At 45.5% G+C, this 27,712-nt stretch overlaps 1 protein-coding gene across 4 annotated transcripts in view; it reads left to right on the forward strand.

Moving 5' to 3' along the window:
- Positions 1–396: 396 nt before the first annotated feature.
- LOC120896883 (peroxidasin) overlaps positions 397–27,712 on the forward strand; it is a 38,006-nt gene continuing 10,690 nt past the window's right edge. The window contains exons 1-8 of one of the 4 annotated variants that reach the window (XM_040301387.1): positions 397–514; positions 4,218–4,779; positions 14,263–14,478; positions 15,004–15,075; positions 18,631–18,869; positions 19,527–19,913; positions 19,997–20,182; positions 21,669–21,857. In XM_040301387.1, the coding sequence (XP_040157321.1) occupies positions 4,568–4,779; positions 14,263–14,478; positions 15,004–15,075; positions 18,631–18,869; positions 19,527–19,913; positions 19,997–20,182; positions 21,669–21,857 (1,501 nt within the window). In that variant the 5' untranslated portion in view covers positions 397–514; positions 4,218–4,567. Of the gene's footprint in view, positions 526–4,165; positions 4,780–14,262; positions 14,479–15,003; positions 15,076–18,630; positions 18,870–19,526; positions 19,914–19,996; positions 20,183–21,668; positions 21,858–27,712 lie in introns of all 4 variants that reach the window. The other 3 variants (XM_040301388.1, XM_040301389.1, XM_040301390.1) reach the window with 3 other exon arrangements.

Raw genomic sequence — 27,712 nt, forward strand, 5'->3', positions numbered from 1 at the left:
CGCATCGGGTCAGAAGTGTCAGCATCAGTAGTCGAAAAACTGGGGGAAAAAAAGATTGCATACCGACGCAACAACAGCGTCTGTCCGGTCGCGGCATGCCAGGAAGCCGAATCCGCACCACGTACAGCAAACCGTCAGACCGTCTGGTGTGAGTGCCTGCCGGCTGAGCTGGGCCACTCAGTTTGCCGAACCGGCTGTTGGGGACGATATCGGAGGATGAAATTGACAACAGCAGGCGACGAGATGCCGGCGTCCGCCAAACAGTGCAACGCTGCACAGCAATAGGAACTCACGCGGGAGAAACATCTTGTGAGCAGAACGGAAAACGAGAGAAAGGGAGAGAGAGAGCGTGTGCCACTCATTGAGCGATGCTGGAAAATGTGTACCATCTTTGGCTTCTTGCCGTCAGTTCGCTGTGAACCGATGCCAGTTGGACATCGTCGTCCGTGCGCGTGCAGTGCGAGTGCGTGTTAGTGCGTCGCGTGAAAGGTGTCACTCCCTTTCTGTCAGATTGGTAAAGTGTTGGTGTGTGTGTGTGCGCGCGTTTTTTTATTACTGTATTCTATACTAAATCTTTAATTATTCAACGTCTCGTCTGGTTGAACCTCAAAGACAAACGGCCACACTGGACGACACAATCTCGTATAAACAGTGCATCAAAGAAAGTACATGACCGTTAGTGCGTGCGGGGTTTAAGTAAACGATGCAGATGATTACAATTAATTGTCGCGTGTCGCGGGCAACTGGCAGATTATCGCATCATCTGTGGTGAGGTCCCGCAAAGTGGCGCTGTGGCATTTACAGTTTCTGTGTCAATGTCATCAATCGTGGCGCATAAGAGCATCGGTGCAGACTGTGCAACGCGCGTACCAGTCGGTGGCCGTGATTTACGTGTGAAGGAGCTGATCCTTGTCTGCGGTTTAAGCGGCTGCTGTTTGATGATAAGTAATTGGATCGGTCGCCTGGTGCATGGGAGGATTTACACGACGATTGTCTGCTAACTGCATACAAATCGGTTCGGGAATGCCGGGCTGTGCGGCTCCGATAGCAAGGCAAGACAGCTCCGGTCGGGATGCACTAATGGAGTGGTTTAGTGGGTGGATTAAACGGGATCAGTTGTTGAATGGATAGTGGTGGTGGCGTGCACGAGGTGATTGGCGTGATTTGAAGTGCTCAAGCAGCTCGTTCAGACGTTGTTGGCATCATTAACTGTAATGAGTGTTGTTTAGCTGCTAAGGACGAAGAATGCAATATAAACTGAACCGAAGGACTCTTCAGAGCTTTTTACAGTAAATTGATAATGTTGTTTGATAATGAAAAGTGAACATTTAAAATAAATATACAATTTAACTGAGTCACAATCATCTATCAAAAGTGTTGAAAAGCTTTGTCGATTATTTAACAAACGCAGAATAAACGCATGATTTGAACCAAAATCTGGAACTCCATTTACAAATCTTGGATTGTGTTGCACTTTACATTTGCAAGAATATAGAGTCATGTAGTTGTGATTTAAGCTGAATTTATTTATGGTTTTAAGTGTTGTACAAGACATCTCTTTTAAAGAAGGACGATGCAAGCATGGTTAAGATTAATTTGCTTGAACATTGATTTACAAAAAAACGCAATTTAGAATATCATGATTAGAGCATGGAAGAATGACTCACGTTTCTGCAAAGAAAACAGCACTGCAAAGAAGTCTACTGCTCGTGCACAACCCCACATGATCCACTCAGTATCTCCCCACGTCCACCCGACACTACGCCCCGGCAATGAATCTCGTGCGATACGTGCCCCCAATTTTATCGTTGATTGTTCATTTTTATTCAAAGCATTGTGAGTAAAGGGAGCTAGCGAAAAAAAATAAAGGCTTTCCCAGACGGCCAACGTTCACTAGTTTAGCTTTGATCCTGGGCAGGCTGTTACTAGACAGCGCACGGGAATAGCGATTGGCTCCTAGAGTGGATTCTAAACAACGCATCCTTTCGACCCGGCCTCGGTGACACACCGGCCCGGTTTGTGCTTTTATCTTTATAAGCACCGCTTCACCGGAACACCGACCCCACCCGTTGCCTTGTGGTAACCGAGCTGAAAGGGTTTGCTTTACCGGCGGCGACTGGCTTTATGTTGTTGTGGTCGTCATTCTTGTTCGGATTTAGTCATTCTTTCGCTGATTGAACATTCACTGCTCGGTCGCAAAGGAAGCTGAGCCGCTTCGGATGCCGACGATTTGATGGGTTGGTTTCGGTTTAGCTTTCCCATTTGGTGGAGCTTTTTTCTGCCTCATGCTCTTCCACCGGCTGGCTTGTTCCATCCTATCGACTGATGTTCTGATAAATCCTTGTGGTTTTGCGAAGGGTATTTGGGTTGAAATAGCTAAAAAAAGGGCCAACGCATGCTGGCAAAGCTTCGCTACGCTGTATAAAATATTTCCGATGGTATTCAACTCGTTCGTAGACGTGCGGTGACTTTATTTTATGGAAGGGTCTGGTAAAATCTCTCCCAAATAGGACAAAAAAAACACACACAACGATGCGGTTTTCCCTGCCAGCCGGAAAAACTATTTCAACCACGAAGCTATTTCCGGAACTATTTTACAATCCGTTGAAACTTACAATTGTTGCGTGCAATTCCAATTAAATAAACAGCCTAGTTGTCACCAGAAAGGCGGGAACATTTCAATTACTTTGGTCTGTAGGTTTGCTTTTTTTGTACAATTTCCAGTAATGGTATAGCTTGAAGCACACGGCCCGTGCTACCAGGGAACGGGTGGACGGGGGAAGCTTGGTGCATGGAAAATCGCACAAAACTTGAACCACTTTCTTGGGACGGCGATACAATTTCCGTAAGCAAACAATCCCTTCTGGTCCCTTTTTCCACTGGGGGCTGCAGTCACGCCGTCCTCTAATGCATGCGCCAATACAATTACCGGCAAAGGATCTCCGGCACACTGTCCTGATGGAAATTCTGCCACCTGAACCGTCGGCAAACGGGTGCGAGGATACTGGAAGGGTGCTGGCGGCTTCAGTTTCCGGTCCGATTGGGGCTGCACCGAAACTTTGCTAATTAAAACTGAGCATCGAGAGAATGGAACGCGCCCCACACTCACCCACTCAGACACCGGGTTGCCCTGGAACACTTCCTTCACGCTTGCACCGACCGGATACTGTTAGAACATTTTGCGTCAAATGAAGCGCCGGGCCCAAGAAAGGAATGGCTTGGCCTCCCTCCCTCGCAAACAGAGGGATCGTCGCAAAAAGGCTTACCACGGACACGGATCCGAACCGCCGCCAAGCTCGGAGCCCCGGAATGCCCACGGAATGGGTCGGTGTAGTGTCGGTAGCGGATTTAAACACCCGCATTTTGCACCCGATAGCGGACAAACAGAGTGCGGCCGGGCGCGAAGTACAACACCAACACAGCAGCAGGATGAAGCGAAGGCAAAGGAAAAATTGGTCAACAAAAAAATAAATAAAAAGAATCTACCACCAGACAACAATCAGGGGAAAAGTTTTCGTGCAGCTCAGGGTGTGTGTGTGTGTGTGTGAGTTTTTTCGCTTCTCCCTTTCGTTGTTTTGTTATTCGTTCAGAATTTCTGCACAGAGAAAATGCAACGATGGCACGATTTTTGGGAAAGTTTGCAGCCGCATTCTAGCACGAACGACGAACCACGGTGTATTTGTAGGCTTGTTGCTAGGTGCATGGAGTCGGCCAGCATAAATGGGGAAAGTTGGGGCCTTTTCGCTCGTGTGAATGAGAGCAGCGCAGTTGCAGGATGAGCGCAGCCGTAAAAATTTGCTTAATATTTGATTTGCGTTTAATGAAAAGTGGTTTCCAGCTAAGGTTTCGGCTTGTGGAATCATTTAGTAGCTAGATAGTTTATGTTTTACTTTATAAAACTAAGATCAGTAAGCTACTGACAACGATAAGGCGAATTTGTTTTGCGAAATGCATAAATAACAGCGTTTAAGCGTTTAAATTGCATACATTTAGGCTCTTGTAGACGGTTGCAGTCAGTCAGTTCGATATAAACTGCTCAGATTTGCAATTCACATAGAAATTGCTCCCCTGAGGACTTGGTGTTTGTGAAAAAAAAATAAATACATATCCTCAAACCGAATTATTAATCTCCCTCTGATATCCAACTCGGCTTGACAACAAGCAGACACAATTTCAACTTTCTCTCTCCTTCTTTGCGCAATGTATTTCCGGTCAAGGTTAAGTGGTGTTGTCATAATTAAAACGCTCCAGTTTGTGGTGCAGCAAAACAAGAGTGAAAGCAAAGCAATTGTGTAGTGTGCGTGCGTGCGCGTGTATTAGTGAGTGTGTGGGCCGTATCAGTGCCCATAGAACGTTCCGGACGTTCTTGTTCTGTCGGAGAAAAGTGTCCGCGACACATGCTTATCGGTCAGCGCTAGAAACCCTCAGGGCTAAAGTCTAAAAAAGAAAGGCAAGTGTAAGTGAGTGAACGAAGAAACCGGGTGCCCCCAATCTCCACCCCGCCGCCTGTAGTCGCGCGAACGGTGAGTGAAAAAGACGTGAAGAAGTGCACCAACAACCGTACGCGATGGGACACGGCCACGTGCTCCGGGACCGGGTGCGGCTGATTAGCGGTAACAACGGCAGGCTGTTGCTAATTGCCACTATCGTCGCCCTGGTCGCCGGGCTGGCCGAGGGGCTCGGATGTCCGCAGAAGTGCTCCTGCCAGCAGCGAACAGTGCGATGCGTCAAACAGCAGCTCGATAAGGTTCCGGAAATGCCGCCCGATACGAGCATAATGTGAGTAGCTTCTCCTTCTGCTTCTTTTCCCCTTGTATCGCATGTTCCGCATGTGTGTTCGGATATGGCACAATTCCCAGACCTACAGGCTGTCGCTATATTTGGTTCTGTGCGTATGTGTGTGTTTGTGTGCATTATTTTTTGGACTGATTTTCATTTCATCGTCTAGCTTAGCATTTTTGCGGTGTCTGTCCATAAATCCCATCAACAGATGCTACAGAAGTTGTTTTTTCTGCTGTTGCTCTTTCTATTTGGTTGAGGACAGTGTTGCGACAGTGTGCCGTATCGCCGTACGCAGGTAGTATGCGGAGTTTATGCAAATTTAACGACCCCGTCGGGTCGACCCCGAGCGGCAGTAATTTTTGTCAGTTTATATGGTTGACCCGTAGTGACAAAAGGATAAGCTTGTGGGATGTTCTTTTTTTTCGCACGCCACAGAATGTTTTATTTGCGTTACATAAGGATGCTACTTTACGCCGGCAGTGTGTCCATCTTTTTGTACCGAAAAGCATTATCAAATGTTGGTTCACAATAAATAAAAATGTGTTTCTCTTCTTGTTTAGCGATGGTTATTGCAGACTTAACGAAGCGTTAAGAGTTAGTTTTTGATGCTTAAAAGTCTCCGCTATGATAACAACTCATCAAAAGGGTCAACCGATCAATTATTAATTATAATGTCTTATTAAAAGGAAATCCTTAAACACCAATTAGTACGGAGCAACTGTCGCCAAATACACCGCGCTTCGTCGCGCTCTCTATCTCTCTCCGTCGTACTCACTTCACCCACCAAACGTAATAGAAATGATTTCCCCTGAACCGTGTTGGCAAGCTGCCCAAAATTATTAATTTTCTTTCATCAATTGCTGCAACGCGGTGGTGGGATGCCGGTAATCAGCACCGGCCCACGCTAAAAGCTCGCATCGAAACGGCGATGATTAGGGCGATAGGGTCACGAAAACCACTATGCCCTTCATCGTTTTATGCGGGTGAGGTAAGAGATTAGATTATGCGTCCCTGTAGCACAGTTCAAAACGATCGATGCTTGCAACCAATTTCCTTCCATCCAGCCGCTAGTATCTTCTCCCGTGCGTTAATTGGGTAAAACGATGGCGAATCAATTTGCCGGTCGTAAAACCAATTTGATGCAAGCGATGAAAGGCTTTTGCGGGCCGCATGCGACCACTGAAGACAAGAAACGAAAAACAACTCATTGGAGTAATCTATTTTCGAATCGCAGTACATCTTATACCTGTACGTTCAACGTTTAAGAAAGCCATCCAAAAGCAAGGTCTTTAATGGTGCAAGCGAAGTGTGAAGGTATTCATGCTTTACGACACGCCGTATGCCGCTGCCCGTCACGCTGCCAGTGCTGATTTATGCGTACATTTACGAGATTAGTCGTGGTCTAAGCCCACCCACTGCCGCGTGGTGCCACGACCGTACGGAAAGGGATCGGCCTGCCCTTAACCCGAGCCGTCATCGCATCAAGAACCCTCGACTCGACCCTTTGGACCGTAGCGTGTCGACTTTTACCGGACTTAGCCCGGACTTAACTCCATAAAAATCTCATAACACCTGCAACAAATTAAACGTCCCCTGCGCTGTGCTGAAACACCGGTCGCTGAGCACAAACCCTTCATGCTCTTGGAATTGACGTGGCTTGATGTACGTTTTTTTTTGTGCTGTGCACTCTTGGCGCTGGCGTTTGATGTTGCCGGGTGAGAGGTTTCGCCTAACAATAAAAGCGCGTCAAAGGGCAAACGATTCGAAATGCTCAAGAATGCTTTTGGTTCAGCGATGGTTGAAAATGGGGACTAAAAGGAAGGCGATGAAGAATGTGCAATAAGAGCGCTTTGCTGTTAACATGATAGTAATGAGGAATTGAGATAGTATTAAAGCACGAGGTGGTTTTGGTTCTAGGTAGAAAAGCAATTCGAAGTAAATTTCGACTTAAACTGGACTTTCAAAAAAAGTTACTAACCTTTGGATGTTCAATTTTGATTTCATTTAAAGCTAATCAGCAGCAAGTTTCTTCGAGATCAATTAAATATTTACAGAAACTAAAGCTAAAAAACGAAACCCCTTTTGTCAGACGATCCTACGAGCTGATCTATTATGCAGCATCCAGTGTCCATCAGGCAGAAAACACTTTTTTAAGCTTCTCGTCATGGTTGGCGCTAAATGATGCGAACGTAATCCGACCCCCGTACCGTACCAGCCTTTGCAGCTCAATCGAGCATGAATGGCTAATGGAGCCGCCCGATTATTTGTAACAAAATCCACAGCCAAAGCACATTTGAATAGTTTTCGCTACTGTTTTAAGTCGATCAAAAGCCGACCCTGTCCACTTCGTTTTTCACTTGCACCGGCATCAAAGGCAAGCGTTTGCACAGAACAGCGGGTGGGAGGCAATTTAATTTGCATACCCGGCAAGAGCAAGAGGGTTCTTTTCTGTTTTGTAGGCAAAGTAGAGCGACGCCTTTCGATTCTTCGCTGGTGCCATGATTTCATTAAGCTATGCAAAAGACTCGCTTGGCGCCGGGATTGCTTATTTCCCCCATCTCTCGATAGCTGATATTCGAAGACACTGGCAAGCGTAACACGATGTCAGGTGAAATCGTAAACATTCATTTATCTCTGACGAAAACCGCCGGGAATATGGGAAGCTTTGTTTTTCACGCAGGTCGTGGATCCCATTTTATACTTAGGTACGGGATGTTGGGTCACACAGAACAACAACAAAAAAAGTAGCACGTTATCACACAGTTTGCGCTCGAGACGTAGAAACAAATGGCTGACTCTTGCGAAGGGTGTGATACGCTTGGGAATGACGGCAAAGCTTTCCATCTATTGTACCAGAGTGCCTTCGAGCCACCGACACGGGCCCACACGCCACCACACGGGTGACGTTGCTCTCACCTGAGAGCAATATTTATGTTTACACCCGGTGAACATTTCCCAATCTCACCACCCCATTCGCTCACGGCTGATGGAACCGTGCGGCACCGTGCACACACACACACCAGCAACACTGATGAAGGCTTGAACGATGATAGAACATGCTAAAAAATAATACTCATTTTGTAGTGACGCTTTGATGACGTTTGGGGATGATGTGGTAGCACGTCGCTCGTCCAGCCCTTTTAGCTTCTATTTCACCTTTTTAGGAGCCGCTCAAGCCGCTGGTTCTGCTCGCTGTCACTTGACATGTTGTAAAAAAAGGGGGCTCAGTTCACGGGGTAGGAAAAATGTACATTATCAGACGAATGTTCACCGTAACGTTAAGCCGATTAGTGCGGGCTCCTTGGGGCTTTACGGTTGGCATGCGTAATGGTGGTAGAATGTTACCGTGCAAAGTAATCAACGTAGGTTGCAGGTCATGCACACACACACATACATACATACATCTGCCAGTTGTTCGCTAAAATATTACTCATGATTACACTTACTTTGCGTTTTTCATTTCGCTGTTGGAGCATCTGGACAGTATGTTGTTGAAGTTAGAGAGCCATCACCATGTGATGGAATTTTGAGTAGTTTTAATGATGAATGCTGTACTTTAAACGTTATTCAACGATGAAGATATAATGACGGACATCAGGACGAAGTTAGTGTTACCTTTGCACAAGAAAGTTCAAGCGACGAATGAATCGCTGACAATTTTGTTATGTAAATTGCATAACTGTAGGCGTTTTAACAATCAACCTTCATATAATTGTGTAATTGATATGCAGTAACCCTTCCAAAAGGCTCTACATTATTCATAATCAATGTTTTCATGGGAAATTAAACTCTCCCGTTGTCTACATTTGCTTCATCCCTTATACATTATGTTTGATATTTCCTTGAGGTAGTAAATTGAGCATTAATTGCTTCGATAGTATCATACTCTGCGACCCTTTGCCATGCAATCACAAATCATACCAACTCGCAAAGATCTCATCCAATGATAAATCATGCTTATTTCCTGACTCAACAGCCCATCATCGTCTGTGGTGCTTTTTTGTGCCAAAGAACTGGGAATAATCTTTTCCACACTCAATTACTACTACAGCAAGAACCGATTTTATGGTTTCGTAAGCATCCTGTGTCTTGTGCAAGCGCCCGGTCAAGTTCTAACTGACTTTATCAGAAGAAAAAAACAACAAGGTCTAGTGCCCTCCTTTTCCACCAATCTCATTTATTCTGGCCCTTGCACACTCTGTTCCAGCTTATGTTTTATTGAGCTTGAATGTTATCAGTGCTCTGAAAGTTGAACTCAACCCTACAAACGAGAAAATAGGAGATACAGCGGCAAACAGCCGGCAAATGGTGACACGGTCATGTTTCGTACCACACCGGACAACCCCCAAAGTCCAGCACTGGACGGCGGCAAATTTAAAATCATCCCACTGTGCGCTGTCTAAACACACAGCCCTGTGTGTTGCCGGTCAGTTTCCCGCTGGGGACACAATAAATAAGAGGATAATTTTAATTACATTTACACTTTGCCGGTCCTTTCTGCCATGGTTCGATAGCGTGTCGGGCAGCACACGTAACACGTAAGTGCAGGACAGAGCGAGCAGACGCACCGGCCGTGTGTTGCCGAACGCGTCCCGGTCTGTGGTAATGTTTATCGGCGATGTCCTTTCGGGGGCTTGCTGTCCATATTTTCCTGGACTTTGTTGATCTGCCGTTTGTTGGCTTGCCGTGGCAGTGGCCGTGCACAAACATGCACACAAAAACCGGTTACAAACCCGAACACTTTGGGGAAATGTGTTTGTATCCTCCCGGTTCTCAGCTCACCCTTTTACGTACACGCGCGTGTGCCCCTCTCCGTTTTGGTGGGTGGGTTTTGCTTTAAAGTAAATAAGTGAAGGTACGGGATACAGCTGGTGAGCTGTTTTTCGTAGTGCACTTTGGTCTAGTGGACCTGGTGGTTACACTGGGACGTAAATAATCGAGTAAGGGTACCGCTCATTGGCCTCGATTGGTGACCCCCAGCAGCAGGGGGTTTGCATTACCATGCGGTTTCCTTTGCTGTACCTCAGCGCAGCTAGCGCTTCTTGCAATGCAATTCAGAGGTTGTATTTTTTTTTTAACTGTTCTACCTAACCAACCGAACGCCGGCTGGTCTGTAAGCTAATTTTTCGTTTCAGTACTTTTGCATTGGTTGGTGTTAGTGCCACTAGGGTATTGTTTCAGCTGCTGCAAACACAATCGAAAACGTTTGCTGTACTGCAAACGCAATTGAGGTTTGTTTTGCCCCAGCGGCAAAGGTAAACTGTAGAGTAAAAAAAGAAAGCTGCAAAAACAAAGCGTTTCCAGCAACACAGTTGTTACGAGGAAGGTTAAACAAATGCGATAAAAAATTGTTTGATCTCATTGCTGTTCATCGAAACATATCTTTGTTTGGCTTGGCAATTTTACATTTGTTTGTTTGTTTGTTTGTTTTTTTATTACGGCCTGGCCGTATTAACCCCTTTCGAGGAAGAGATTTTACATTTATTTGATCTTTATAGATGAATGAACGAGTGAATTCTCATTTGAACAGTTGAAGCATTTTCTGGATGCATGAAAACTAGAACAAAAAGATTGTAAAATATCAATTGGGCATCTGTAATGCATATTGCATTCTATTCGTTTGAGGCATTTTTTATTCATATCTACATAAAGCTCATTTTATAGAACCATTCTTACAGTTATTAATAGGACTTATTCCAATAGGACTGCTATTAATAGTTAATGCCTGCTGCATGTGACTTTCCGATTGTACAATTTCTTTTGCCAACCCTCTCAAGTTAGTCTGCATAATCCTACCAGTACACTTCAAACCACAAAAGTGGCAAAACCATGACACAACTACGAAGAATCGCTCATAAATTTCATGCCTCAGTGCGCCCAACCAAACCTCCCTCGAGATAAATATTAACAAAACGCACATCTGTATTGCACATGACGACGATCGCAGGCACAATCGCACTGATTCTCGTCTCCGTCTCGTTCCAGCTAACCCCGAGGGAGATCGGGGCGGGTGTTGCACAGCACGGGTACGATAAGTTAATTATTTATGCAAGCGTAAATTAAGTTCTAACTCTCTTTCGCACCCTCACGCCCCCTTCGCAAAGAACCCGATCTTCCGGCGAAGCAGGGCTATCTCGCCAAACATGATGGCGCTTGCTTCCGTACGACAAACTTCACCCGCGGGAGGGAAAGGAGCTGGGGGGGGGAGTGTTTGGCATCAATAGGATGCGGTGCCGTACATTCCCTTGGTACGCTGTACCGGCGCATCGTGAGTAATTTGTATGTCGTTCGGAAATAGCTGAAAACTTACCATCTGTGTACCCTGGAGCCAGCGCTACCCTACTAGACTCCGTATTTGCTAGCCACTTTGCTCCCACAACCTGTTTCGCTAGATAGAACGGTGTAGTGGCTAGGGGTCGTAATGAAAACGCCATCTTGTGTGAGAGTTTTCCACCTTGTGGTGCTTTGGAATGGGGGAAGGGCGAGGCATATGATATTATCATAAGATGGATCGATTTTACGAGTCGGTCTCGCAGCACTGCCTGGTTACGCCAAACACTTATGAGCCCCGAGTTGGTATAATTCATCTTCGAGCCATAAACTTGTCTAGACTCGACATGTTTATGTAAGACGCGTGGAGACGGGGAGAGGGGAGAAAAAGAAGCGAGGACACATATTCTTCACATCGACAGTCCCTCCTTTCTAACACAATAATAGCTCACAGCGCGAAACAAACGAACGTAGCGGAAAGTGTTCGAAAACTCATCCCTGCACCAGGCATAGTTCAACGACGGCAGACTATTGACGGCCATTGTGGGTAGTGGGAAAGTTCAGAGCAGTGGAATAGTTTTTGGGGCACATTCGGGCTCTCAACAATTGTTTTGACTTTTGTGAAAGTTCTTTCAAGCGCAGGAAACTCCTTTTTGCAAGAGGAGTACATCTTTCTACGCCTCGGGAAGTGGTAGTATATTTGACTTGATTCGGCAAGACATCATAAAACACTTGGAATAAACTTTCGGCAAACTCGTCGTCCAGAGTGGTGTCTATTATTTTCCAAAAATCATAAGTTATTTTCTGATCAACTTTCACGTCTAGTGGGGTCTGCCATCCCCAACGTATCCCCAACAAGCTCAAAATATTGGAAAAGGCAGGGCCACTTTGCTCGAATTGTTATTTTCACACCAACCGTTGCGTTTGACTTTTCGGGGAACGACTAATAAACTGGCTTGGTCGGAGCAACTGTCGGTCAAAGAGAATCTTTTTTTGTCTTCTGTCTCCAACGAACCATACGGGCAAACGGGAACGTCATTTTAGACAGGAATTTCAGGGCAAACTGATATTGCGTTTCAAGGAACGTGTGTTGTTTTGGTAGACGGCACGACGTGGTTATTCTTATTGTTTGTATATTGGATTGGAAATGAAATTTCAATCGGTGGCAGTTGAGGTTTAATCGTAGATGAATGCCTTTGCTCATGACAAACTTTGGGACGAATTTGGGACGGCTCCATCCTCAACATACTCGGAACAAATCGAATATTAGTTTTAAAACAATAACTTTGTTATGGAGATTGCATAACTTAAGGCGTATTTTAATGAAATTTCTCTTGTTATACGTAGTTTCTTCGGGACATTGTAGCTTCAAGATCCTATCACAATATACAACGCTAGAATTTGAAAAGGATTTCATCTAAATACTTTCATTCCGATTGAATAATTACTCCGCATTCAACAGCAAAGACGAATCCAAATCCGACTTTCCCACAAAGCAAGGGTTAAGAGGATCTGGTGGTATATTTTCTTATACCCAGTAAGTCCAATAAGCCATATTATTCAATCCAGCATTAAGAATGTATATCCCGTGGATATCTGGAAGGAAGCCTCCATCGACCACATTTACAACCTTCAGTAGCATTCAGAAACAGCAGCATTACGCTCAACTCTGTCCCTCAAAGCAAAACCGAAGTCAAACTACTTGAAGATGCTCGTAAGGCACAGAATAGAAAGAGAGAGAAAAAAACCCCATAAAACCGGCGTTCAGTTGTTGACCTGTGGAATGCCCCATTCCTTGTGCTGAACGGTTCCATGTGGACGGGAACCACTTTAAATAACGTTAGCGTGCTTAGATTTGTCCCTGCGCAGCACACGGGGGAGTTGGTAGATGAACGAATGGATGGTAGGCTGGGGAGGCGAGTTGGCAAAACTTTTGCTCCCCAAAGAACGATCCATTTCTCTTGGTTTTGGATTTGTGTAGTCGTACGTTTTATTATGTGGCGTTGCTTTCATTCTTCCGCTGCTCCATTTCGTGAGTCGCACTCGCCTTTTTCTCGGTCTGTGTGTGTGTGTACGATGAAAATCTTAACTTTTTCGCTTTGCTTTTCAATTCCTACAAGCCCCGTGAACGGCCCTTTTTAGGGCGCACACACACACACACACACACACACACACACACACACACACACACACACAGGGAGTTGCCCTTTTGTCAGGCTGCTCCAGCTGCCGTTCAACTTTTTCTCCTGCCACGAGAGAGTGAGCCAAAGAAATGAAAATATGAATATTTCGTTAGCAAAGTTAGATTTGCTTTTACTTACCGGTGAAGCACAGACTCGCTCCGGTGCAAAACCCGAAGCCAGAATCAAGTTTTTATCCGTGAGATAAAGCAAGAGAATAGAAACAGCGCAAAAAGTAAAGGAGGGACTGTGCGAGAATGAGAATCAGCACACACATACACATACACAAAAAAAACATCAACACGAGCATCATCCCTTCAGTTTCAGTAGTAAGTTTGCCATGTCAGAAGGAGAAATAACGAAGGGCAAACGTCGGTGTGTGTGTTCTATTCAGGCTGCATTATTTTCCCATCTTCGCAAGATGATAGTCGCTTGACTTGATGTTGTTTGAATCGATCGTTTGCATTCGGAGCGGCAACGGTTTGTGAAGATTGCTTCGAATGCATGGGAGACAATCGGCACATAAATTTGCACCTGCGCTGATGACAGAAGCGAAATGTTCTGTGTCGAGAAGGGAGATGCAATCTCATTTATTTCTGTTCAAATGAACTGGCACAAGTTTGCTTCGGGGTGCTATTGTACCTTCATTTGAATTTGTTTGAAATGTTTCGTACAGATAATCAATTTCGAGGTGAAATTATGATAATCTATTGAACACACTTGGATGCTGAGTGGATGTAGATTGCTGTGTTATGTAGATTGCATACTTGTAGGCGTTTATGTGATGCTTGTTCGTATTTTGCTTTTATTTTATACGACAAACTATACTTGAAATTAACATTTATGTCTAAATATGTACGAAGTACCTGCCCCAACGCTAACACAACCATTAGAATATTTCTCTTATTGCACCAATACAAAAAAAATCCCACAGCTTCCACTCACCTTGAAACTCTAAAACGTATTCCAGCCATCCACGACACAAAATGCTAATGATTGCAATTACCCATATTCTTTCTTTCGCCTACAGCGATCTGCGGTACAACCACATCCGCGAGGTACCGACCGGTGCGTTCGACGGGCTGCAGCATTTGCATACGATCTTTCTTAACGAGAACCAGCTGACGAAAATCCACTCAGGTGCATTCCGGGACCTGCCATCGCTCAAGTATCTCTATCTCAACCGTAACCGAATCGGTACTATCGCCGCGGATGCATTCATCTCCTTGAGCCGGCTGCACAGCATGTAAGTACGCAAACATGGGCCGGGCTCGATCGATTTCTTAGCGGCGCTTCAAGCCGAGTGACACTCATCCCGTCCTTGGTTGATGAATTTTTCACTCCAACCACGCGCAAGTATGCCGGTTTGTTCAAATCTGCCCAAAAAAAACGAAATTGCTGAAACGGAAATGAAAGGGCACGTTTTTGCCTCTTCCTCGTCGGTGAAAGCCGGTAACTGTGACGCGTCAACCAAAACGCGAGTGCTAGAAAACACACTCCGGTAGAGTCGAAACCGCCTTCTGTCCCTTTTGCAGTAAGCCAGCATACTTGATGAACCACTGATTGCAAATCTATTCACCGGAGCGACGTTCTACAATTGCCTCTTATGGTTGGGATTTTTATTCTCTTTTGCATTTTCATTCCATGTTCCGATGGGGGAAAAATGGTTGCTGTCGTGCGCACAAAAATGCACCTTCCAAATGAATGTCGGTTTGTTGTGGTGGAATGCATCGAAAAACCAACCTCCTACCAATAACAAACGCACTCACAGGTACTTACACTTCAACAACCTCAGCCGGCTGGAACCACAAACCTTCAGCAATATGGCCTCGCTGGAACGACTGTAAGTATACCGACAGGTGGAAGGAAGCGATTTCCTACGAAACGGCAGAACCGGTGCAGTGTGCAAATCAACCGGCTAGGCTCAATGGGATGGTGAAAATGGTAATTTTTCAGCTCGTTCGAATGAGATTCGGTTGCGTTGCTTGTTTTAGAGTGCTCTTGCTAACTTCGTTTATCGTTCCTAAGAATAGATCAGTGTTTTTGATCGACCACGAATAGGTCAAAGGTCGGGTTGGAGAAATCGGTTTAGTTCCAGAACTCGAGTTTAAATAACAGACCATAAAACAAACATTTGTAGCCTTATTGTGAATCGTTGGAATGCCATTTTTAATGTCAAAATGCATATTTTCGCTCAACGCCTAGCGCCTCCAAAAAGCACATTATGTTAGACCGCTCGCACTTAACTGTTATAAATGATGCTAATTATTTCTAATTACACTTGGGCAACAAAAACAATCTGACTGTGTGCAGCTAGAAAACACTCCAAATCCAATAATCACTCATTCCGTGTGCTACCAATTAAACAAAACTTTGAGTTCTGTTGGCAGAAATGGTAAGCAACGAATTCGGTGCTCAGCAATAATTCGCGCAAATATGAGCCACCGAAGTACGTGTTGTGAGCTCGCGCTCATTGTATAAATCTTGTTTCCGGATTAATTAATGTAACCATTGGGCGCATAGAACGGAAGCACAGACTTTCCGCCCCACTGTCGGATAATTAATATAACGATGTCCTGGGGTGTAAGAAGTACCAGAAAGGTACGAGACATGGCTGCGGATGAATCTTTGCAGGGTGGTGAAACCACCCTTGAACGGAACGGGGTGTGTCTTTCGATTGTCTGTTGCTTTAGGCAGTTGTGCAATTGCTACGGATCTTATACCAAGGGGAGAGAAAAGTCTTCAATTTGACACCTACTCCAAATTCCACGCACGAACTCCGGACGGTGGAAAATTAATTAATGAACTCAACCTTCATTTTCTGAGCAGCTTTCAAGTGCGTTCTTTATTTTGCTACCATTTGTATCCCCTCCTGTGCGTTCTCGTGTGTTGTTAGCATGTGTGCGTGTGACAATCACCTGATTGGAAACTGATTAGTTTGAAAGTAGTTTTTTCTTTCCACCGAGCCGAGCCACTCATTCTTCCACAACTTCAACCGTTTGCCGGTAGCGCTGTAGGGCATACTTTTCTTGCTTCAACTCCTGCTCCATGCTCTCGGGAGGATAAAAGTTAATCTTTTAATGGCCTGTATCTGTTCTGATACTCGTGCTTGGCTGTTTCCTCTTTTGCCGGGGAAAGTTTTGCCCGGTTTTTTAATTTAAACTAAGCGCCCCGGGTACTTTAATATTAACCATTTGATTAAAACCGGAAGCATGGCAGCGTCGGAAGTGATTCGTGTCTGCACAACAACAGCAACAACAACAACAACAGTACGCCAATCAGCCAGCGCAGAACGCTAGACGCTAGACAACAACTACATGGCCGCGCCCGAGGGCAGGTCGAAAATGAACCGAACCCATCACAACCCGGTCGTGTCATGTTTCTTGGAAGTGGAAGAAAGGGCCAGAAAGCTAGAAAAAGCTGGCTAAAGAACGTGATGTTGATGGTTTCGCCTTGTCACGGACTCATCGGTTGCCGTCGGGGTGTGAGTGACGATCGGTGACAACGACATTAGAGATGTGATGCTGTGCTTCCTTCGCCCGTTTCTGGCGGGCGTTCATTGTTAAGGCGACGGGAAAGGATCTACACCCCCGCCTTCTCCGATCGGATGGAAGGGCAGGAAGGGTGGATGGCAACAATATCCGGTCGCATGTTCGCTGATTGTTATTGTTTGTGAAACGCGCAAAGAAAATGGAGAACGACATCGACAATACCTAGCGGATGTTGCTTTGATAGTTGTACTTCCGCTCATTTTGCTGGACAGGAAGGGATGAATCTTAACGCTGCAAAGATTGGTAGAACATCTGAACAAAACTATGATTTTCTTGTTGTTTGTTTGAACACATCCAGTGGAATAAGATACAAGGAAAAGGTAGTCGATGCAAAAGATCGATTGGAGATATAAACACCATCTATTGCAATGAACAATTTCCATGAAACCTGAACCATTTTTGCAGCAAAAATGAACGATTTTTTTTCTTTGCAAAACTCCTTTTATTTTGTCTGGTACCTTCATTTTCAAAACAAAACACAAAAGACATCTCGATTGTCTGCTGGAGAGGAAAATAAATGAGCAAATACATACACAGACTCCCTTCTCCTGGGAAAATGTCTACTGGAAAGAAACGGAGCAAAAAAATATGAAGAAAAATCATCCAAGATTTGAAATAAGTAGAAAAGAAAGAACACTTCCAAGAAGCAGGACCTAAAAGGTTTAAGATTTTCCCATCCATTTTCCACGGAAATGGTTGCCTCTGTAGACCTTACTCACGCAGAGCCTGACCAGCCGGGCCAGACTTTGGGTTCGGCGTTGCGCTTGTATTTGTTTTGCCTCTCGTCCAGAGCGCAAATCGTCTTCGGTGCGCTCTGAAGACGTAAACGGCGAAGGCGGGCAATTAAAAACAAACACCCCGCCACGAGTGCCCGCCTTTACACCGTGCCCTTCGCGCCTCGCCCAGCCTATCTATCGCAGCACTGGAAGAACGATATTTACTCCGTTTTTCCTGCCGCCCATGTTTGCTCCCGTCCCGTGTGTTTGAAGCATGCTTAAAGTGTATGAGCGTTTTATTCAGGAGTTTGTTTCGTTTTTGCAGTGTTTGCTTTGTACTGCTGGGAAAATGTTTTTGAACGACCCACTCTGCAGTGTTGTTACTATTTGCAGCCTGTAATTGAAAATGTTAAACTAATCGACGCTAATTGACGCAGTAGTTTTGCGCTCAATCGAAACACCACTGAACCGCTGAAACTTTTCTGTTTTGCGGGTGCGATAACGAAATAATCACTTCAATTCAAGTGAATTAAGGAAAAGACGTCTAAATAGTCGATAAAGAGCGTACAAAAAGTTCGATGTAGCGTGAGGTATGCCTAACTTCAGGCGCTTTTATGAAGCATGACATCATCCGTCAGAGAAACGCCTAAAGTTATGCAATTTGTTGTCCATTCCTAAATGAATGTCAATTTTGCTGTAGCATCTTCTTGCAAGAGTCGTTATCGCTCAGCATTCACAGTAGTAACAATTGAATTAGAAAAGCTACACAATAATGACACCGTTTACTACGGGCGTTGTTTGTGTTTCTATCTCATCATTGCAAGACCATTAATTCTTCGCCGTAATTTTGCCACCCTTGTTTCAACACTCGAAAGCAAGCACTGGAAGTTGGTAAATTGTTTCTCCGTAACGCGAAAAGCGAACGAAAACGGCACCAAAATAATAGCGCGAGTTGATTTGCACCTGCACCGATCCAATCCCGTGGCCCACGAAACCATCGACAGTCGCTTTCGGGACGATAAATATTGTGACAGCCTCTCGAGATAAACTGTTCCCGCTTTTAATGCTCATCGCACTTTGTCCACTCCGCCTCCAATAATCCCTCTCCCCCACCGCCCCCCAAATCGACAGCTATTTGCACGGCAACCAAATTAAGACCATTCCGGAGGGAAGCTTCGAGCGGCTGCCGTCCCTGCGCCGGCTCCGGCTGGACGATAATGCGCTCGAGTGCGACTGCTCGTTGCTCTGGTTCGTTCGGACGATGCAGCAACCGAACCGGAAATCCCTGGTGGCCGGTGCAACCTGCGCCACGCCGCCCGCCCTCGAAGGTCAACCAATTAGCTCGATCACGGAGGAGGACTTCCACTGCGGTAAGTTGAATGAGGGGGGGAAGGCAGCCAAACGAATTTCGTTTTATTTTCTCGCTCCAGTTTTCTCGGTGATAAACAAAGTTTTTATGTTCGTGTCCGTGCCGTTCGTTTGTGTGAATTTCCGCAGAAAAATGGAAATTAAAATGTGTCTCATTAGGGAGTTATTCAGCATTGTGTGGCCGGGGTTTCCGGGAGATGCGAACGGGCGAGGCAGGATAAATAGTGCTAATAACTTGTTTGGCAACGACCGGGCACCTCTATTGACATGAATGAGTTCATCATTAACCTAGTTTCTTGATTTGTGCTGCACTTGATTGTCGCGATTGTGCGAGGGCAAAGGTTCGGTGGGTAAAATCGGAGCATTCGGCGATTTAGCATTGGCTCAGCACCTCCCGGTACTCGATCCGATCCGATGATATCATTTCATTTCCTGAAACTTATCCCACCCGAAAATCTGATTAGAGCCTGAGATCCGCCAAAAGCCCTCGAAAAGACGCCCCAAAAATGACCCAAGGACCCGAAATTTCGATTTAACCTTTCTGGATGCCCCAAACACCGCAGCAAAAGCGTCCCTTTTTGCATTGAGCTAACGTTTTCTTTTTGTATTCGGGTTCTCTCTCTCTCTCTCTCTACACTTCTATCACCCCCTACCTGCAGCGAAACCGGAAATTGTCGTCCAGCCGAGGGACATCGAGATAAGCTACGGCCAGACGGCCGTATTCAGCTGCAAGGCATCGGGTGACCCACGGCCGGAAATTGTCTGGCTGCAGGAGGGCAGCCCGATCCGGTCGGAATCGGACGGCCGGATAACGCTACTGCCCGACGGGTCGCTGCGCATCGACGAGATTGTACCGGCCGACGCCGGCCAGTACGCGTGCATCGCCCGCAACAGCCTGGGGGAGTCGCGGTCACGCACCGCCAGCCTGGCAGTCAACAACGAGGTGGTCGAAAGCGAGGCGGAAGCGCCCAAGTTCCTGCGCACACCGGCCGACCCGCTCGAGCTGCTCGAGGGCGAGCCAATCGTGCTGGATTGTGTCGTTACCGGTAGGTCGTAGCTGCCGTACCGTACCTGCCCTTACCCAATTAGACCGTGTGTGGTGTGTATGTTTGTGCGTTTCGCTTTGCAGGTGCCCCGACGCCGAGCATTCTGTGGAAATTCAATAACGAAAACATCCAGAACGGACGCATCAAGCTGTTTGGCAATGGTTCGCTGATTCTGCCCACCTCGACGCTCGATGACGGTGGCATCTATACCTGCTGTGCCGGGAACGCGCTCGGCAACATTTCGGTCAACGTGACGGTGCTGGTGAACGGTAAGTGGTGTGGACCCCGGGCAGCACACTCCCCAGAGTGTACTAATTCCCAGCATCCAAACACCTGCGGTTTTTGGGGTCCGTGAATGGGCTTTGATTCATCCTCGTCTTCTCGTGCCGCAGTGCATCGTTGCTCATCGTACCATCTTCTTGGTGTGGACACGAAACTCGGCCCAGCTCCGCTTTACGACTGACATTACTCTCAAGTGACGATAATCACGTTACAAAGGCAACTTTTTGAAGAGCGATAGCGTGGAGAACTCGCTGCTCGCAAGTGGAAAACAAATCGTTCCCACTTTGAGCAAACACCGCATCGGAAATGGAACCGGAGAGGTTTCAGAATGCCACATGACAACTGGTGCGGAATGTTCAACCACTTCCGTGGTTCCGCTCGGTACACGCGCGCACTTGTGTGTTTGTGTGTATGTACTCTACGTTGCGTTCAAGCATATCCGGCAGTGGGATTGGGGTAGCCCCCAAAAACCGAGCCCCGATGTTAAACTAAGCGTGCAAGACGTCTTTTGCTCGATTAAACAAATGTCTACCGCAAGTGTAATGGTTCGGTACTGTACCGCGTGTGTGTGTGTGTATATGGGAGGGAGCATTTTCATCTCCATGACCGCCCAGCGCTTCGACGTACTTTCGTCTCCGTGAGTGCTTGCGAAAACTTTTTCTCCGCAACCGTTTGCCGCCAGCATACATACCTGGTTACGTACCGGCGCGACATTATTCAAGACGCGGACGCAGGATTTGCTGGTGTCGAGTTTCAGCAGCTTATGCTCGGGAGTTAGCAGAACCCATTCCGGGAACGCTGGGTGTATGTGTGGAGCTTGGTGTGCTTCACGAATGGAAATGAACTTCGGCGTAGGTGTACGATGTGAATGTCTGCTGCAGAGCTTGCCATTGTTTTTGCTGCTCAATGGTGTATGGATTCTGAGGAATGAACTTTATCTCGGGCCAGCACGTTAGTGGCATCGTGACCTTTACACCGAACTCCACAAGAATTAGGGATATTAAATTCTTCATTTCTAGAAAGTTGTTCAACAAGATAGTCATTTCATTCGCAATATGTTTGCCAGGAATTTCATAACTTGCTTCACCATTGAAGGTTTCCGCTTTCCTTCCCAACACAGCTTTACCTCCCAATCGTCTGATCTCACCACCCCATTGCCTTGCGCCGTTCTACAAAAACCATCTTTTATCGCTTTCAACTCATCAACATCATGTCCAACGACTGTTTTTGCTCTTCAAAAAATGGATCGCAACCAACAACAAAAAAAAAAGAAAATACCATCCCGTTTTTACACACCATTCTGCACCTGTTAATTGCTTTCACATTCTTTCGAGCTGCAAACAAATGCAAACATTACACCATCGCCCTTCCCCTCCGACCCTTCAGAAACCCATCCCACATCCTAACACCGAAAACATGATGCCCGGAATGCTAATGTAACCCCGTTTTTCTTGCTAACACCACCACCACCAGCTCGCCCGCTTGAACCCACCAGCTCATCCACGGCAGCATCCGCATCGGCGTCCCCGGTACCGGCGACTGTAGCTATTCCAACGACCGCACAGCCACCGAGCAGTGCTACCCCGCTTTCGAAACCATCGCCCAAACCGACAGAGCTTAGCAATGCCATACCGGGGGATTCCGGGGCCGGAGAACACGAAGGTAAGTTGATCGTGTTGTGCAGGACGTTTTTAGACCACGAGCCAGGTGGAGATGGATGGCTCGTGATGTATTCAAATTTTTTTTATTCACCCAAGCTGTATTGTAAAGTGCATTGTTTGAAACACCCTTTCGAAAGCATGTGCTAGTATGAATGCTAGCATGAAAGTAGTAAGAAGAAAGAATAATTTAAACAGTAAGTTACTAATACTAAACAAAAATTCTAATAAACATCCATTATCATCATTTTTATGCCAAATAAGCATCTCAAATTGCATACCAACAGGCGTTTAGTACTAAGAATGATATAATGTAGTTTACAACGCCTAACAGTATGCAATCTGCAGAACATTGGAATTTAAAAGCATGAAAATCTGCTCAAACACGTCTTTCTTCTGCTTCTAGTTTTGCTAAGGGGTTTGAAGTCCTTTTAAATATCCTTGATGCTGCAAACTACCTTTAGTATATGTATTTGAAGTTATACAATTGAAAACTTTTCCTTCAAAACTCGTTTAATATTTAAACGATACATCCGTTTGGTTGATATATTGGTTTTTGGTTCGTCTGAAACGTTTTCAACCAATTCTACGCTAACTATTCGTATACGTTTCAACCAGTCATTACTGGGTATTTGATGAGCTGTCACTAAATCCATTTCCAATGGGTTTGTGGTCAAATCCATTCCGCAAACAAAACGCATGTTGCGTACATATTTTTCATGCGTGTGGGAGTACATTTATCCTTACAAACGTTCCAGAAAAGCAGTTGATTTGCATGAATGCGTTGTATGTGTGTGTGTAGGTGGATGCGCTATGATTAATATGCCCGCAATCCAACGTCTGAAGCACATTCTCGAATGACTGCAGCGCAGTACCGTCTGCCATTTTCCACCTCCATTTGCTCATCGAAGCAAATGGACAAATCCTGACGAGCGTAATTTATACTCGAACGGATAAAGAGTGATTGATGGACGCTGACTGAGATGCTTATGATGTGTCATGCGTGCGTTCAGGGTAGGAATTCGTAACGCCATTTCCCATTCGGCATGATGCAGCAAACATCTGCTGTTAGTAACGCTTTCTGGACAAGCGAAACACATCAAGTGATGCAACTGATCAAGTCAACCGGCTAATGCGATTGCATTTGATCTTCGCGCTTTGTCAGTACCATCATTACAGTTGTAGGAAGGAAGAGGGATTCACCTAGGTTTACCAATAAACATATCAATAATCAAACGTTCATTTTATTTTGTAAATATTCAATTCATTGCTACTTTTACGCGAAATCAATAATGAGGTCAAGAAATACTCAGAATCCATACATATCAATCCATCTTCACATCACCAATAGCAAATTTGTTGCAACATTTCCAACAGCCGACATGCGAAGTGCATCTCTCATTAAATATATCTAGAACCGGAACAAGCGCCTGTCGTAATTTATCACCGTGTGCCCATCGGTGCTCCAAGCGCTGTTGTTCCGAAAAGCAAGCAATCCACCGTTGCTGATATTACCGTCTCTTTGTATATGTATCCGCTAGAGCGATACAAACAGTGTATACCTTTGCCCAGATTGAGGTTGCATCGCTCTCAGAATTGCCGTCACAACTGCGGGTTGATGATGTTTGGTCGTCTACATAGGTTGACGTTGTGCGCTTGCTGTTGCGGGTCCGAAGAGCAACACGCACCCGATCGTATGCGAAACGTTGTTAGACAATTTACGATCCAGTTCCGAACGCAGTACCCAATCGATATTTAATTAAATGCATCCATCAACCGTTCGTCGCAAGCATTCGTTTCTATAGGGAATGCGTCCGACAGTGCTGGACAGCGTCCGAAAGCTTCTGCATGGTGGGATGCAAACATTCCAGTTGCTTGCGCTACGTTTCTCCGAAATGTATCGCTTATTATGACGAGGGATGTAAATTTGTCGAAATGGGTGTTTAGAAATGTTGAAATAGTGTTAGTATTGCAGAGGTTGGACGTTGTTTAAGCAACATTCTTTTTGGATGCCAAAAACAGCAATATTTTGGCTTTATTTTTATGTGCTATAAGGTAATTAAACATTGCATACCTTTAGGCGAAATATTCCAAGCGACAAACAAAACGCCCAAAGCTATGCAAATTCCATTACAAAATTGTCTCGTAACGCTGTAATAAGCTATTTTGACGCATTCGCCATGTCGCTTATCATCCACAACCATCGACAAAAACAATTAAAAAAAAAGTCCAGCGTAAAGAAAATGAGACTAAAAATGTCTTCTGCATACTTTTATCCGCTTCTTTCATCCGATCTATTCAGTCAAGGCTGCTCATCAAAAATATATACCATGTTATGAAATTAAACACAGGCCAAAAAAAGCCTTGTCCCCTAGAGAGTAAGCAAGATGAGCGCAAAACGTTAGTCGAAAACATGTCCGCCTTGTCAATGATGTTATTTGTTGTCGTCGATGATGAGGATGGCGCAAAAAAACCCACACACCTCCCTAACGAATAAAGTCATAAAAAAGCATACAAACGGTTGATTTTGGATACGGGAAGGCCGGAAAAAAACTCACCGAACACGTAAAACAGATGATAAACATCACGTTGTCCGGTGTGTTAGCTAGCGTTTCGCCTTGAGCCACAGCGGTGTGGTGGCTCGCTTGATTGAAGGACAGCATCGGACTAGTTGACAGGGGATAGACATCATCATTCGAGAGAAGCTTTTTTTCCCATCGATCTGAACGGTACCTCACAACTATTGCACAACGCTCAAAAACAACACCTCCTCAGTTTAGGGAGCTCAAAAAATAAATAACAAGCAGCGTCACACAGTTTGCGGCCCTGCCGGCCGTGTGTCCGAGCGACATGCAAACGTCAATGGATTTTGCTATTTTTCCCGGACTGTGCAGCATTCCGTTCGGTTCCGGCAAAATTTGACGCATCCATTATCGAGAGTTTAATCAACGATCCGGTGGATAAACAGATTGTCACCATTCGGTGTGGCTTGCGGGGTAGGTGGGTTTGAATGTTGTTTGGATAGTTTTTTTGTGTTCTGAGTTAGAATGCCAAATGCTCAAGAATCATGATAAGAGGGAAAAAGTGGGATAGAGAGAGCTAGTGGTGCTGGGGGAATTACGCAGCAACGTTGAGCTCCATGACGAATCCCATGTGGAACACCAGCAAACTTGATCCGAATTGAAGCAAGTGGAAAAAAGTGAAGATGTCGGTGCATGTTGATCGTTGAAATTGCACTACTCAAACACAACATCACGGTCGTTAGGGTATCGTTTTCCGGGTTTTTGTTGTTGAGCTGAGTCTCTCTATTCCTGATTTGCAAAGCTTCTGGAAGGAGCAAAAAAACCAAATCGATACGGAAACGTTTTGTAGCCCAGAGAACGTTTGATTCGATCAGGACAAAAAGCAGTCCAGGCCTAGCGCTGATTAACTCCGACTGACCGATTGCCAAAGGAGAAGGAAAAACACAGAACAAGCTTCTTGATACTTCCTATCAGGGGTTTTTTTACTCATCGACCAAACAGAAGTTGTAAACCATCCAATGCCGACACTGGTGATGGCTTTTTACCCGACCATATTCGGTCGGTGATTCAGATGACGGATGACACTTGACTTCCTCTCGGCTCACCATCAACTGCTGCCAATTATGAAGACGATGGGAGCGCTCTAGAATTCAATTCCGATTTCCCCGTTTGCCAGACAGACAGCCAGGCACAGTACTTCCCTGTGCTGTGATGCGTTACGGGTGCCACTGCGTAACGACGCTTTCGAGTTGACGTTCATCTGGCATTCTGACGAGGTAGAACGTCGAGCTCTGAAGTCGTCCTCCAACGAAGCATCCATAATCAAGTGATTCCCGGTGGCGGTTCCCCATCCCTGCCGCGTTGGTGCTGATACTCGATAACCAGATTGACAAATTTCATGCCCCAGTAACATTCGTTCATCGGGGAGGAAAGTTATGCCCAACCATGTCACCGAAGATGGTGCACCGAATGTGTGACCGAAATCTTGTACTCCAAACTAACTACCGCCCGCGTTTGTAAAGTGTGGGTGTGGCTGAGTGACATTTCGATGAAAGATGCAATTTGAATTTCAAATAACGCCATTCGACAATCCAGACTTTCCCGAAGAAGTGAAACCCCTTTTGCGTGTCGTGCGAATGCTACCTTGTACCAGACACTTACGCTTATCAGTGCTGCGATGGATCTATCACGGAAGTGATACAGATGTGTTTTTTTTTCTCTCCCCCCTTTTGCTTTGCAGCGAGTTTTTCTTGCTTCCTGCAGCAAACCTCATCTCACATGCAGCTAAATGCGCCTTGCTTGTCGGAAAAGGGTGCTCAATTCTCCCTAGTGATTGACCAATCCTTCACGTTCTAACGCATAGAACACGGACAGATACGGGGAGTACGCGTGCAAAAGATGGATGCCCTAACAGCCTCAACGCGTTCGGCATTCATTCACACCCAAACATCGCTGCGTGTTTGGCGATCGATTGAATGATCGATCGAATCGAATCGAACGAACGGACACAAATTGGTGGCGCAGCCAATTCCGGTACGTTTTTCGCTCTCCCGCTTGTGTTCCGTGCCTGCCCAAAAGATGGTGGCAGGCACGTCCGCCGAAATTACCGTTTGATTGTGATTTGTAATGAATGGAATGTAATTTTATTTCCGATTTGCTTTCCCGACGCCCTACGCGGCTGCATACGGTACCGGTACGGTACGGATGGGTGGTGTTTCGTCTTTGTCAAACATGCTTTACCCTCGTGGTTCAAGATTGACGCAACCCGACGCATTCGGTGGAGAGGGGGATGGATTGCAATCAGTAAGGGGCCGTAGAATGGGTCGAAAAAGGAATGGATGTAGAGGATAAGCATATTTGCACGAAGACTGAATGCACGGAATTGAATAAAGAATTCGGCGAAACGAAGTATTGATGACCTAAGAAAAAGGGTATCTTTTAAAAAGGAGATTATTGAGCTGGGAGCAGAATAGGATTTTTAAGGGATTTAAAAGCAAACTCAACATTGAAATGGGTTTGATGGGATATTTTTGTATGAATTGCTTATCTACTTTCGAAAACATATCGCAAAGTGTACGCAAGTAAGCTAATCTGTTCATTGTTACTCATATTGCAGCACTTTAGGCGTTTATCGATCATTCTGAATTACAACTGCGCCTAAAAGTATGCCAATTTACCTAAATGCTTAGCTTTTACTGTTAGATCCATTTCTAACGAAACCATTTAGCGTAGCGTTCCGCTGTGACATCGATTTTCTTTTAATGGCAAATGTAAAACCAACAATTCACTTATGACAGCCATCTTGAGGCAAACTCTGTCGCTCCAAACGAACACTCTCCAACCAGCAGTCAGGTTTCACGTCTCCATCTATGCTGCGTTGTCACGGCAAACGAGATTGTACGCTTACACCAACACCAATAATCGGCGAAACAAATATCAACGGACAGATAACAAAGATCTTCGTTCCGAGGTCGATCGTTGTCCTCTCACACCCCGTGTAATTCAATAAGGAAATAAAAACCCGAGATATAACACAAAATCGAACGATCGATCCAGAGCGAACCATAGACGTAGTAGCATTGAAAAGACAAGTTAGCACTACAGCAAGAAAAACGGCAGCACAAAAATGGTGCCAGCATACAATATTCATTTCATCTTCCGGATAACCGCCAACGGTGCGCTGCCGTGGGTCGACCGAGCGATCGGTTAAATGGATCCAATCAAATTATCTTTCACCTTGTCGTGTCATTTAATTTCATTTCGAACCCATCGCGCGTTCTAGGGCGAAGGCGTTCGAGAATCGACTGTCCCACGAGAGGCTGCAGAAGGTGACAGA

Source organism: Anopheles arabiensis, chromosome 2 (assembly GCF_016920715.1).
Source record: "Anopheles arabiensis isolate DONGOLA chromosome 2, AaraD3, whole genome shotgun sequence".
Classification (NCBI taxonomy): Eukaryota; Metazoa; Arthropoda; class Insecta; order Diptera; family Culicidae; genus Anopheles; species Anopheles arabiensis.